The 11,669-nt window shown below is 55.5% G+C and overlaps 4 protein-coding genes across 4 annotated transcripts; 3 read left to right on the top strand and 1 right to left on the bottom strand.

The window, feature by feature from the left end:
* Positions 1-265: 265 nt before the first annotated feature.
* On the top strand, positions 266-1,529 carry MIND_00213200 (uncharacterized protein; the record flags this gene model as incomplete). Its single annotated transcript, XM_037359026.1, has 6 exons — positions 266-344; positions 395-462; positions 510-944; positions 991-1,012; positions 1,060-1,241; positions 1,290-1,529. The coding sequence occupies 6 exons, from the start codon at positions 266-268 to the stop codon at positions 1,527-1,529; spliced, it is 1,026 nt and encodes a 341-aa protein (XP_037224121.1).
* Positions 1,530-2,470: 941 nt separating this feature from the next.
* Positions 2,471-5,071, bottom strand: MIND_00213100 (uncharacterized protein; the record flags this gene model as incomplete). The annotated part of the gene is made up of 11 exons (XM_037359025.1): positions 2,471-2,577; positions 2,627-2,736; positions 2,919-2,925; positions 2,974-3,036; positions 3,084-3,152; positions 3,203-3,335; positions 3,395-3,603; positions 3,654-3,709; positions 3,775-3,987; positions 4,043-4,641; positions 4,691-5,071. The coding sequence occupies 11 exons, from the start codon at positions 5,069-5,071 to the stop codon at positions 2,471-2,473; spliced, it is 1,947 nt and encodes a 648-aa protein (XP_037224120.1).
* A 624-nt stretch (positions 5,072-5,695) lies between these two features.
* On the top strand, positions 5,696-7,401 carry MIND_00213000 (ERCC4 domain-containing protein; the record flags this gene model as incomplete). The annotated part of the gene is made up of 7 exons (XM_037359024.1): positions 5,696-6,046; positions 6,096-6,119; positions 6,167-6,253; positions 6,303-6,773; positions 6,820-6,959; positions 7,004-7,226; positions 7,273-7,401. The coding sequence occupies 7 exons, from the start codon at positions 5,696-5,698 to the stop codon at positions 7,399-7,401; spliced, it is 1,425 nt and encodes a 474-aa protein (XP_037224119.1).
* A 975-nt stretch (positions 7,402-8,376) lies between these two features.
* Positions 8,377-10,484, top strand: MIND_00212900 (DUF1996 domain-containing protein; the record flags this gene model as incomplete). The annotated part of the gene is made up of 10 exons (XM_037359023.1): positions 8,377-8,458; positions 8,511-8,555; positions 8,605-8,631; positions 8,681-8,778; positions 8,827-8,849; positions 8,900-8,958; positions 9,052-9,101; positions 9,155-9,454; positions 9,505-9,868; positions 9,925-10,484. The coding sequence occupies 10 exons, from the start codon at positions 8,377-8,379 to the stop codon at positions 10,482-10,484; spliced, it is 1,608 nt and encodes a 535-aa protein (XP_037224118.1).
* Positions 10,485-11,669: the final 1,185 nt, after the last annotated feature.

The raw sequence follows: 11,669 nt of genomic DNA, 5'->3' as shown, positions 1-11,669 counted from the left end.
GAATTTTTTACAATAGTACACATGCACAGATTTCAGTGCGGGTCACATATGCGTCGGAGCTGGCTGCTTAGCGTACAGCTAGTAAGTACTACTTACAACTTCAAGTAACCATTTCGTCGACAGCGGCGATCAGGATGTGACATATGTGACTCCGTGACACAATGGGCTGAAAGTTGCTTTTGTCTTTCGGCTATGGCTGAAGCGCACGCCTTCATAAGCCTGAGGGTGACAATAAGGTCATATCTACCCTCTCCTCTCATTCTTCATGTCCTTTTCACGCCCCTTGACGACGGTGCTCGCGGCCCTGGCTGGCCTTTCTGCGTGTTTGGTGTCGGGGCATGCCTGTGTGTCCTCTTTTCTTTTGGAGACTGCTTCCTGATGATTGTGCCCGCAGCGATATGGCATCCCAGCATGTACGGCTTCAACGTTACCGACAAGACTTTTCCTTACGACAACCGGCCGGTGGGTCCCCCCTCCCCTTCCCACCCACAACGACTGACGCGCCTCAGGTCAGCCCACTGATGAATATGACCTTTGACCAATGGTGGTTCCACGGCCACCTCGACTTCCCGCCCAACGACGGTGACGTCTTCGAGCTCCGGGCCGGCCAGCCCGCAACGGCCGAGATCGCGTGCAACAAGGGCGCGACTACGTTCTTCGCGTCCTCCGAGGGCGGCGACATCCGTGTCCCCTCTGACCCCAACGCCGTCTGCCCCAACTCCCCGCCCTCCGCATATCATACCCAGGGACTCGATGACCTTACGGGCTGTGCCCTCGCCATTGCGTATAAGAGCGACGCACGTGATGTCCGGCCGGAGGACTTTACGGTGTTCAGCGTGAACCAGACGTGTGTGTGGACGCGCTTCACGGACTTCCAGGTCCCGGCTCGGATGCCGGCGTGTCCCGAGGGCGGGTGCACGTGTGCGTTTTTCTGGATACATTCGGTGTGTTGTTTTCCTTTTTTTGGGATGTAGCTAATGATGTTTCTAGCCCGACAGCGGTGGCGAACAGAGTATGTATCTTCTTTTTTGCCTTTTCTCATCCTTACACGCTCGTTAGACTACATGAACGGCTTCAAATGTAACGTGACCAACGCGACCTCCGCCGTCCCGCTCGCAGCCCCGAAAGTCGCGCGCCGCTGCGGGGCGGACTCGGCCCACAACAAGTGGCACGCCGCCCCAGGCAACTGCACCTATGGCGCCAAGCAGCCGCTGTACTGGTTCCAGGCCGAGCAGAATAACGTGGGTTTTACTTATATCTTTCTCCATGACTAAAGTGGTTGTACGTAGATGTTTGAAGACACGTACTCGCCCCCGATCTACACGGACCTGTATGCCTTTGCAGATGGCGCGCAGGACGACATCTTCGAGGACTCGTATGTCTTCCTCCCCGACCCATCCCCGCTCGCGCCGCTGCCGGTCCTCAACGCTACCATCCCGACACTTGAATTTACGACGAAACGGGACTTTGCACAGGCGAGAAGAAGACATGCCGCGCGGCGTCACTGGATGAGCCGCGTCTCGTACTAAGCACCAACAGACGGACAGCATAGACCTAAGACGACGATGATTTCTGTAGCATAGCACACATAGCATAGTGTACACCATAAGAGCAGTTTTATAAGAGAAAAGTTGATCTCTGTCTTTTTTTCAGCCCATTGAACTTTGTGTTTCTGGATGATGTAATACAGAAGAAATTCGAGTAGGTTCTACAAATTGAGTCAAATATTCCCGACGCGTCGGTGATGGCTGATCCTCCGGGTCAGCGATGGCTCGCGTTCGCCATCACAATAATTCCAACACAGCCGATGAGGAGGATAAGCGGCGGTGGGGATTGAACAAGCGCACAGGATTCAAACTGAAATACTCCTGCTCGTGGTCGGTCTTGAACATTGGGAGCGTGTTTTGGTCAAGAATGCCATGCTCAGTATTTGTCCCTGCCTCGTATGTCCTATGGTATACACCCGCAATACAAAGAGTGGTGTTTGTGCATTCAAACGCGTCGAAATCTTGGATCAGGAAAGCACGTGATCGTTCCGCCGCACAAGAAAAAACAACCCAAGTCAACGGATTTGAGCACGTCAAACAACAAATTGAGCGCCCTCGAAGTTCGCAGGGCTCGGACCTTCGCTCCCAAGCCGGGTCTCATCTCGCTCTTCCCAGTCGACAAGTTCAAGCACTCAAGCACACGCAATTATCAGAAGAAATCGATACATTCAGCACATTAGAGGCCCGATTACAAAAGTACACGTCCATTCCTGCCCCGCCGCCAACTCCGAATCCAAAAGGTTTGATGACCACGTCGGAAGTGGTGTTGTCGGACATATGCCCCGGCTCCCGGTTCCACGGCCAAATGCCCGACGCGTCGCAAAACAGTAAAGACACACCAATGGTGCGCAAATGCCCGCAGACTACGTAATAGGGAGACGCGCGCCGCCGACCGACGCGGGACGAGTGCCTTACCCGCCCTGTCAAATCCCCGGCGAGCACCGATTTCGCGGACGGTCAAGCTCTGGCGGGTCGTGGAGCGCGGTGCATATGCTGGCGATGAACGTGTGTCGAAAGTCGTAAGTCGAGTCTGTCACCTATAATCAGGTGGGGCAAAAAAAGCCAGAGGGGAGACGCACGAAGGTGGCCGGCGCAGCCGACGAGAGGTGGTGCCGGGCACGTGCCCCAGGTCCCTTGCCGCGAGGGCCCCCCAGTGACCGCGAGCCGAAAAGGTCTGACAGGTCGACATCTGGCCAGAATGGACAATAGCTTGCAAGGCATGTCCGTGTCGGCCCTGCACAGTCCGGCGGCGCGGCCCGAGGAGCGCACGGCGCGGGGCCGAAAACCATGACGCGCATTACCCGGCGCCGGGTCCCGATTCCCGAGGGCGAAACGCGTTGTCGAAGCGAGTGGAGGCGAGGCGGGCATTACATTGGAGCTGTGTAGTTCGTGAACAGCATGTGCAGAAGGGACGAAAATGACATACCAATAAGAAAAGAAGCGAAGGCGGTCAAGACACGAAAAAAGCAGCAGTCCGAATCAAAAGGCACTGCGCATCCGTTAGCCGTGGAGGGAATGCAAACGAAAAAGACGTACATATCCAATCAGCGAAGTCGCATCCCAAAAGACAAAAAAATCCAGTCCGCAGTCGATAGCAGCATCCTACTAGTAGAATCATCAGCGCGTGCAAGAATAAAATTCGAACAGCGGCGTACCCAAAACAACGAGCAAGAACGTGTCGCAAGAGATTCGGAGAGACGCGCCGAACAACGGCGGAACCCGGCCTAAACACGCCGACCACCTCCGCGTCACGCCGCCGAAGAAGATGCGATGACGTAGGTTGGGGAGCTGACCTGCAACAGCCCGGACGACGGGGTCTCAAATCCCGCGTCCGTTCCCCTGCAAACCCCCAACGGCGGACAGCGAGGGCGGGGGCGCGGCAGAACCGAGGATACACGTGTTGGCGGATGGCGTAGAGGTCGAGGCGTCAGACAGCAGCAGCAGCGGGTGGATGAAAAAAGGGCGTGTTGACGTGTGCTTGTTGTCCCGTGCCGGCGTTCACTGAACGAGTCGCCGGGCGAGCAGCATGATTGTTTGGACAAGTCAGTGAAGGTGACTGCAAAACAGGTCAATTGCATGCGGAGGAGAAATAAAGGGAACACGGACCGTAAGCGCCGGCTACGAGGGGGGTGAGGACCCCGACAAGCGCTGTCCGCAGCGCGCTGCTCGTTCGCGCTGAACCACGTGCCGCGCTTGGGCGCCCCGACGAGAGCGACGCAAGAGATACACCGGAAGAGGATTGCCCGCCCCAGGGTGAACAGCACCGGCCCGAGGTGTGCTCCCGGAGAATGGTCGACCCCCAGCGCACTCCCACTCCGCAGACGCCGGATTGCTTGCGCACGGCCCGGGGCTCCGTATGGCGGACAGTTGGCGGGGTAAGAGTAACGGTCGCAGCTTGTCGGGGTCCTCGGGCGGCGCGGCAGGGCGTATTAACGAATTGCTTGAAGTGAAGATAATTAGAAGGAGGATATGGTCGGGAGAAAAGAAGGACGCACGACGCGTGCCACACAGCCCGTGGGGAAAAGATAAAGCCCGCCGGGAGTGCCGAGAAGACCGCAAGATAGACGAGGGCTTTTAGAGGCGAAGGGGTAGACGAGAGGGCCAGGTCGACGAGCGCAAAGCCAGAGATGAAAGCGAGGACCCCGAAGAAGGACGATGTCGACGCGGTGGCTGGGGTACGAGGCGGCTCGGTCGACAGTGGCGCCTGGACCGGCGGGCTGAGTTTGCTGCTGCTGCTGCTGACGGAGGTGGAAGAGGTGATGGAAGAGTGGGCGGGCTGTGCCGGGCTGCTGATGGTCGAAGTCAATACCGGTGTCGATGCCGAGTCGTCGTAGTCGCCGTAGTAGCTGTTGGGGATAACGAGCGGTGGCCGTGAGGACTGAGACCTGAAGCGCTGCTGCTGAGGCGCCCAGGGAGCAACGGGGCGACCCCACCGGCGCTTAACCGGGGTGCGGGGCGCGGACTGAAGAAGTTTAGCCTGAACGAAGGAAAGAAGAGAGCAAACCGCCGGCACGGAGCCGGAAACGTCAACCGCGACCTCCTGGCCGACCGCAACGGCCACCGCGGCCTCGACGGGCTTGACAGCAGCGACCGGCTAGACAAAACTTCAACTTCAAGAATCAAAGAAAGTAACAACGACTCACAGCAGAGACCATTCGGACGGGGGCGGCCGGGACGACGGGGGCAACGACGACAGCGGGCTTTGACACCACATTGAAGACGAGCTTGCCGACAACGACCTCGTCGTCGACCTCCACGGGCGAGGTGCGAACGGCGCGGGGGGCCCCGGGGCAGACCGGCTGCACCCGCGAGCGCTTGGGCGTCGACACGACCGCCTTTTGGGCGTCCGCGCCAAGCAGCGAGCAGACTTTGACATCCGCCGCCGCCGCCAGCCGCATCGAACGGCGCACCCGGACCGGCGCCGCCCCAGGGACGACGACAGGACGAAGGGGGCCGCTGATGGCTTTGTGTAATAGGCTCAAATCAAAGAGGCTGTAAGCGCCAAAGAGGCTGGAAGCACTCATGGTTTGGTTTGGGTGGATTCTTTAGCGGTTAAGCGTAATCCGAGTCCGAAGAACTAAGAAAACACATATGGCCCCACCATGCCTTTTATACCCTCTGCGCGGCGGAAGTGTTCAGTTATCCGCGAGACATATACGCGCGGGCCGCGTCAACGGTTTCAGTCTGAAAAACATGTTTCGGAAAGTCTCGGACGCAAGAAAAAAAAAGGAGCTCGTGATCGTGATTGCTGACCCGAGCTCAAGATGACCGTTTTTTTGACTTGGATGCGGCCGGAAACACAGCTCGGACATGGAGGCTCAGGCTGGAATCCGAATTGAGGCATGTACCCCAAGCAGTTCATCATCGAGTCGGACGGCGTGGGCACGAAACGCGCCGATATGGTCGCACTTGCGCAGCGGGAGGGCGGGCAAGGGTACGCGAGGGACGCGTCGCTACACGGCACGTGATCGTTCCGGAAGGGCTGAAAGGCAACGGATGCCTTCCATTTCCAGAGGACTCAGACTGGCTTGTAACCTGCGCATGGTCCTGGAAGTTAGAACGATAGGACGCCGTGACCCTGGCGGTTTACGTCAGCACATTTCTTGCCTTCGCTTCATCACCACGCGTCCCCTCCCTCCCGCCTCGCCATGCCGCGCGCCAAATACAGCGCCTTCATCGAGCTGTCCGATTCGGAGGACGCATACGACTTCCCGCCGCCGACGTCGTCCCAGTCTTCCGCCGTCATCGACATTCCCGACAGCGACGACGACGACGACGAGCCCGCGTGGCCAGCTTCGTCGCAGGCATCGAGTGTGCCACTTGACATTGAGGACAGCGACGACGAGCTGCCGCCCGCGGCTGCGATGGCGTCGGCCGCACTCGCCAAAGCCCGCGCCAAGGGCAAGCGGAAACGTGACGCTGACTATGACGACGAGAGCGAAAGTTCGGAGCATGAACTGGAAGCGTCCCCGCCAAAGACGAGGAAGACGCGGGCTGAGGTGTGTTTCCAATGATTTTGAAGTGCGCAAATCCTGACCAGCTCACTAGCCAGCATCGCGTTCCGCACAAAAGGTGTGCCACCCAATTTTCTTTCGTTGCTCATTTCTTATTCCTGCTAGGAACTGAAAGCGCAGGAGAAACAGCGCGAGAAGGAGCTCAAAGCTGCGCAGCGGGCCGCCGACAAGCATGCAAAGGCTAATCTCAAGGCACGTCTCCCTGATTTTTTGCATTCTCAAACCTCATTTTGTACTACAGGCTGCAGCTCAGCAGCAAAAAAAGACTTACAAGGACGCGAACAAGCTCGTCAGCGACAAAAGGAAGACGCTCAAGGACATGGAGATCGTGTTCCCCGCCGTCTTTGCAGAGGCAGACAAACGGGCGCTGTTCACCGAGTTCAAGAAGCGCGTGGACGGGTACGAAATGGTGGTCTCCCTCGCCAATAGCCGGGAGGTCCGCGGGCTAGACGTGTTTACTTGGAACCGCACGAAGCGGGCAGAGTACGATGTGGCGGCAAGAGAGTGGATGCCGGTGGAGGAGTATGTTGCGAGAGAGGGCACGGTCGCGGTCTACATCGAGGCGGCCAAGCTCATGGAGATGTTGCGCGCGAAGCAGGGGTCCAGCACGGCCCTGCAGCTGAGGACGGTGTTTAAAGATTCGCGGCTTCAGATTTTCTTCGTCGTCTATGGGATGAAGGCTTTTGTCGGGAGGGGCGTGACACAGGCTGTGGTGAGTGAAACAAACAGTATTGGTGTCTGTTTATGCGGAGACATAGCGCATCAAAGACGAAGTCGAATGCGCGGTCGCGTCGTTTCAAATGGCAGAGGGCGTGCATTTTGTCTATGTCGAGACCGTCGCGGAGGCTGTCGAGCGGCTGTATGATTTGAGCGCTGACTTGGGGATCAAGCCACACAAGTATGTTTTACTCGTAGAATTTCTTTTGCTTACAACTTTGGCAGACTGATTGAGCGGTCGCATCTGCGGTTCTGCTCGAACACGGACCAGCGCTCGGGAAAGTCGCCAATGGATACGTGGCGGCTGATGATCGAGCAGGTCCATCGGATGACCGAGTCTGGCGCGGAGGGCATCGTTGAGCAGTTCCCCACCCCACGGTCGCTGTTTGAGGCGTATGAACGCGCGGCCAACCAACCGGCGCGGGATAACATGGTTGCGGACTGCGCGGTGAGTCGCGTTTTTTTTTGGATTGCTTTGCACTGATGAATTGTAGGTCGAGCGGCGCAAGGACGGCCAGCAGCGGGTGAGGAATAACCGCATTGGGAATGCGCTGTCTTCTGTGGTGGGGACGGTGTTGTGGGATCGCGACCCGCTTACGCTGGTCAATAAGGCGAATCCTTAAACTTGTTATTGGGATCTAGTGAGGTTTTCTTGTTTATTTTCTACTTATATTTGCCACATATTTGACTGCATATAGTCGGTATCTTCAAAGAGTAATTAGCATACTTGGTTGCTTTTTGCATGCTCCCGGACGTGTATCTTCCGCCTGCCCAAGGACATCAAAGCCCCGAATTGTCTTCTGGCGTTGACCAGCCAGATGTGCAGTCTGGATGATAGTTGGTGCTTGCAGGCGCTGTTAGCCTTCCGCCTTCCCATCCGCCGAGTTGAATTATCCGACGTCAGTGGCCATCGTCTTCAATTTTTTCAGAAGCCGTCATCAAGATTTGTCCGACATCATGTCAAGATGCCAATCAACTTCACCTCGTTGACAACTGAACATTGCGTGTCAGGGACCGCGTCGCGCGGCTGTGGCGCGTTGCTGGGTGCCATGACGGAATGGAGGGTCGCGACGCAAATAGATCGATGGAAAACGCGAAAGAAGCGCGTGCGGCACGCTTGCGACGCGTTGAACGCGGAAGAGCCAAAGAAAGTATGCTTGACTGGGTGCTAGCGTGGATTCATGAAGGTTTGGACTTGGGAGGGGCCATGCTGCGCTACTAAGCTCTTGGAAGAATTCAGACTTGCAAAGGGTAGAAGGGTAGAGGGCTTCGGGTTGAACATACCAGCCAGCCGCTTCAACTTGAAGTTGAAGAAAGGGAATCGATCTGAATGGATCGTGTTGTATTCCGTTTAATAATCATAAAGCCTAATGGGCTCACTCAGACATTTTCATTGAGCGAAAGCCTGGTCGACTTGTGCCAACTTTTTTTGGAAACTTCAAGTTGCCGTAAGTGTAATCGTAACAGCTTCGTGATGCGAGCAAGCCGTCAAAATGCCGCTTTAAGTGTCGCCGTCATCTGTTTGTCGTTTCCAACCTTCTTCCTTCCTCTCCCTCTCAATCCCCCCGTCGTTTGTTCGACTCGCCCACCCCCTCACGATGGTTCGCGCACTCTTGGGCCCGCTTCTGCTCGCCGCCACCGCGCTCTCTGGCGTCAACGGCTATTTTTTGTTCGCGATGAGTTCGTGGTTTCTTTTTCGTTCCTAGCCACGAAAATGACACGATTATTGAAGATAATGTCATTACCACCGAGCGCATCGACCCCATCGTCAGTCCTGGTACGCGATTTGCCGTGGCCATCCTATAGAATTGCTAATCTTGCTGCAGGGAAGGTTTCTGGACATGTTCACACCAGTCAGTCGAGTTTCTTGAGTGCGGTTGTGCATGTCCAACTCTTTTTCAGTTGTTGGTGGAAGCAACTTCCGTGTCTCGACCAACACCAGCTTCCTCCGCAAGAGCGAGTGCACTTCCTCGCCTATCAAGCAGGACAAGTCGAACTACGTGCGTGCTTGTGCTATGACTTTTTTGTTGTTGTTAACTGCTGCACAGTGGGCACCCACTCTCTACTTCCAGTGTGTGCGAGTCTCTTATACCCTGATGCACGACTAAGAAATTTGTTTAGGTGGAAGAATGGGTCGTTTTCCAGCGTCAACGGCAGCCCCGTCATGTGCGTTGTTCTCTGTTCTTGCTGGATCTATTCGCTCAACCTGAAACAGCTGTGCGCAGTGTTCAAATTTAAGTTGTTATGAATGAAGTATTCTAATCGCACTGCAGACTACCTCTTTTCCGACACTCCCGGCGTTACGACGCCCTTTCCTGACGATGTGGGTAGTGTTCGTTGTATTGTGTATGTCATACTAAAGCACAGTTACCCTAGTTCCGCATGCTTTCTGGCACCCCGACTCTGCGATCGTACAATCCCAATGACTTTGCCCAGCAGGCAGTGACCTTCCTCTGCCTCGACTTCAGTGGCACATCCACCAAATTCAACCAGCTTCCCTCGCAATCCTGCCCTAGTGGAATCCGTGCCCAGATCAACTTCCCGTCTTGCTGGGACGGTGTCAACAGCGACTCGCCAGACCACAAGTCCCACGTTGCCTTCCTCTCTGGCGGCCCCGATTCGGGTACATGCTCGGACAAACGTTTCCCGAAAACCCTGCCACGCATTTTCATGGAGGTGGAGTCTTTTATTTTCGGTCGTTCTCCTTGTTAATTATGGCAAATCAGATGTACCTTGACACGGGCTCCTGGGACAAGTTCCGCGACCAGGCGATGAACCCCAACCAGCCCTACGTCTACGCAATGGGCGACCCCACCGGCTATGGATACCACGCTGGTGAGTGCTATCGCCGCCTCTATGACGGATGTCCATCCATCTTGACAATACGTCGCGGGGCACGAGTTATGCCGCTGTTGCTGATACGGCTATTTACAGACTTCATCATGGGCTGGGACGCGGGCGTGCTTCAGAATGTCGTTGACAAGTGTCATTGCGACCCGTTCGGTGACCCGACCTGCTGCTCCAACCAGGGCATCTTCAACTTCGAGAAGGGCGGAAACTGCAGAATCACCAAGGGCGTTGACGAAATCAGTGTGTTCTCTCTCTCTCTCTTCCTCCCTTATCCATATCTGATGGTGGTCTATTAGCAACTGGAACTCTGGCTTCCCTTCCAGGAAACAACCCCGTTGTTGGTGCCGGTCAGACTGCGCAGAACCTTGCAGCGCCTGTGACCCCTGCGCTTATCTCGCCCGTTTTTGCGTATACAGGGGACAGCCCTAGCCAAACGGGGAGCCCCGTTGGGCCCGCCACCACCCAAGCTCCTACCAGTGGCGGAAACTCCGCTGGTTCTGGTTCTGGCTCGTCTTCGTCCAGCTCTGGCTCTTCTGGTGCAGGTTCGGCGCCTCCTGCTGATGGTGGATCGAGTTCAAACTCCGGTTCAACGAGTGGAAATTCTTCTCCTTCGACTGGTGGAGGATCTAGCTCTAATTCCGGGTCGTCTTCGTCATCGGGCGCTTTACCGCCAGCCAACGGTGGTACTCCCGACAAAGGCGCTTCCGGCCCGGGATCGTCCAACTCAAGCTCGAATCCGCCAACATGCAAACCCAAGCACAAAGCCCGTCGCAGCGTTGCTGCTGGCGTCCAGGCGCATTCCCGCCGTCGTCGTTTCTCCACCCCCCAAAGCCGCTTCATCGATCACGACTTTTAAAGTCATCCGCTCCCTCTCTTCACGACTGGAATCATCCAAACAGAAAACCCCACAAAAAAAATCAACATGACTGCCTGCGATCCGCCGCCCCCAGTGCGCGGTTCCCGTTTCACTCTCGTTTGCACATAACACGATCGTTCTCTCGTCCACGGCACTCGGTCTTGCCACCGCTCTCATACCTACCTCTGCCGCCCAGCGCGGCGGTGGCGCGCTAGCGTTGCCACATCATTCTCTCTCTCGGGCTGCTCACTTATAAGTTAGTGTTGCCTTGGGGCGACTTAGAATCGCATTTGTACCTCCTACTTGTAGTTGGTTGTTTTGTTTTGCTCATAGAATGTGCTGCTACATACCTTGGAAATGTATCATGGAATCATTGTATATTCAAGTTTGTGTGATTTAATTTCAGAGAGGGCTGGTCGATGGTTGTAGTTGGACGTGAGCATCCAATCCATTCTGATATTAGTAGGTATCTTGTATTTAATGATTAGTATCCAGGCATTATTGTCAACAGACTTGGACTGACAGGAAACCATCCGAGTTTACATTTCGTGCTATTTTCTACTACTGGTTTCAGGCAGCTCACATATTTAGTTTTTTTCTACTCAAGTTCTAATACTTACTTATGTGTTGCACCAAGTACTCGAAATTCGGGAAGCGTTGTTGCCATGTAACAACAGCAACTCAACATTGCAGACATTGACCAGCCCGTCGCGCTGCTGAAAGTAGCAGGGTGCGGCATTCAAGACTGGCATTATCAATGTAAAAACGCAGACGCGCGCGTGAACCGTGACGCGGCGGACGGAGTCGTAGTTCGTTTGGGTGTCCGGCAGGTCGGATAACCGGGTTCAGATTCCTGGGTTTGGATGACCGATTAGTTGGCTGTAGGAGGGACCGAGGGACTATACTTGACTATCGATTAGGAGAATTTTGCAGCGAGGGTCAGGCTGAGACATGCCCAGCTGCTTCAACTAGTGCTTGTAAGGAATAGAACTGTTTAACTTGCACGATCTTATGAAATGAGAGCTGTTCGAATTGTAGTCCAAACACCAGGCATGTCAGCTTGTTGCTGCCGCAATAGCCTCACAGGGGAAGCCGTCAAAAATGCCGCATGATGGGATCAATTCAAGGAAACTTTTTAACCGTCGCGGTCATGTTGTCCTCAGCTTTGTTTCTCTCAACCCCCCG

The sequence above is a fragment of the Mycena indigotica genome (assembly GCF_014461135.1).
Source record: "Mycena indigotica strain 171206Taipei chromosome Unknown Mind.scaff0002, whole genome shotgun sequence".
In the NCBI taxonomy this organism is placed as follows: domain Eukaryota; kingdom Fungi; phylum Basidiomycota; class Agaricomycetes; order Agaricales; family Mycenaceae; genus Mycena; species Mycena indigotica.
The sequence above is the reverse complement of the archived record's forward strand: the minus strand, read 5'-3'. Positions and strand labels throughout refer to the sequence as shown.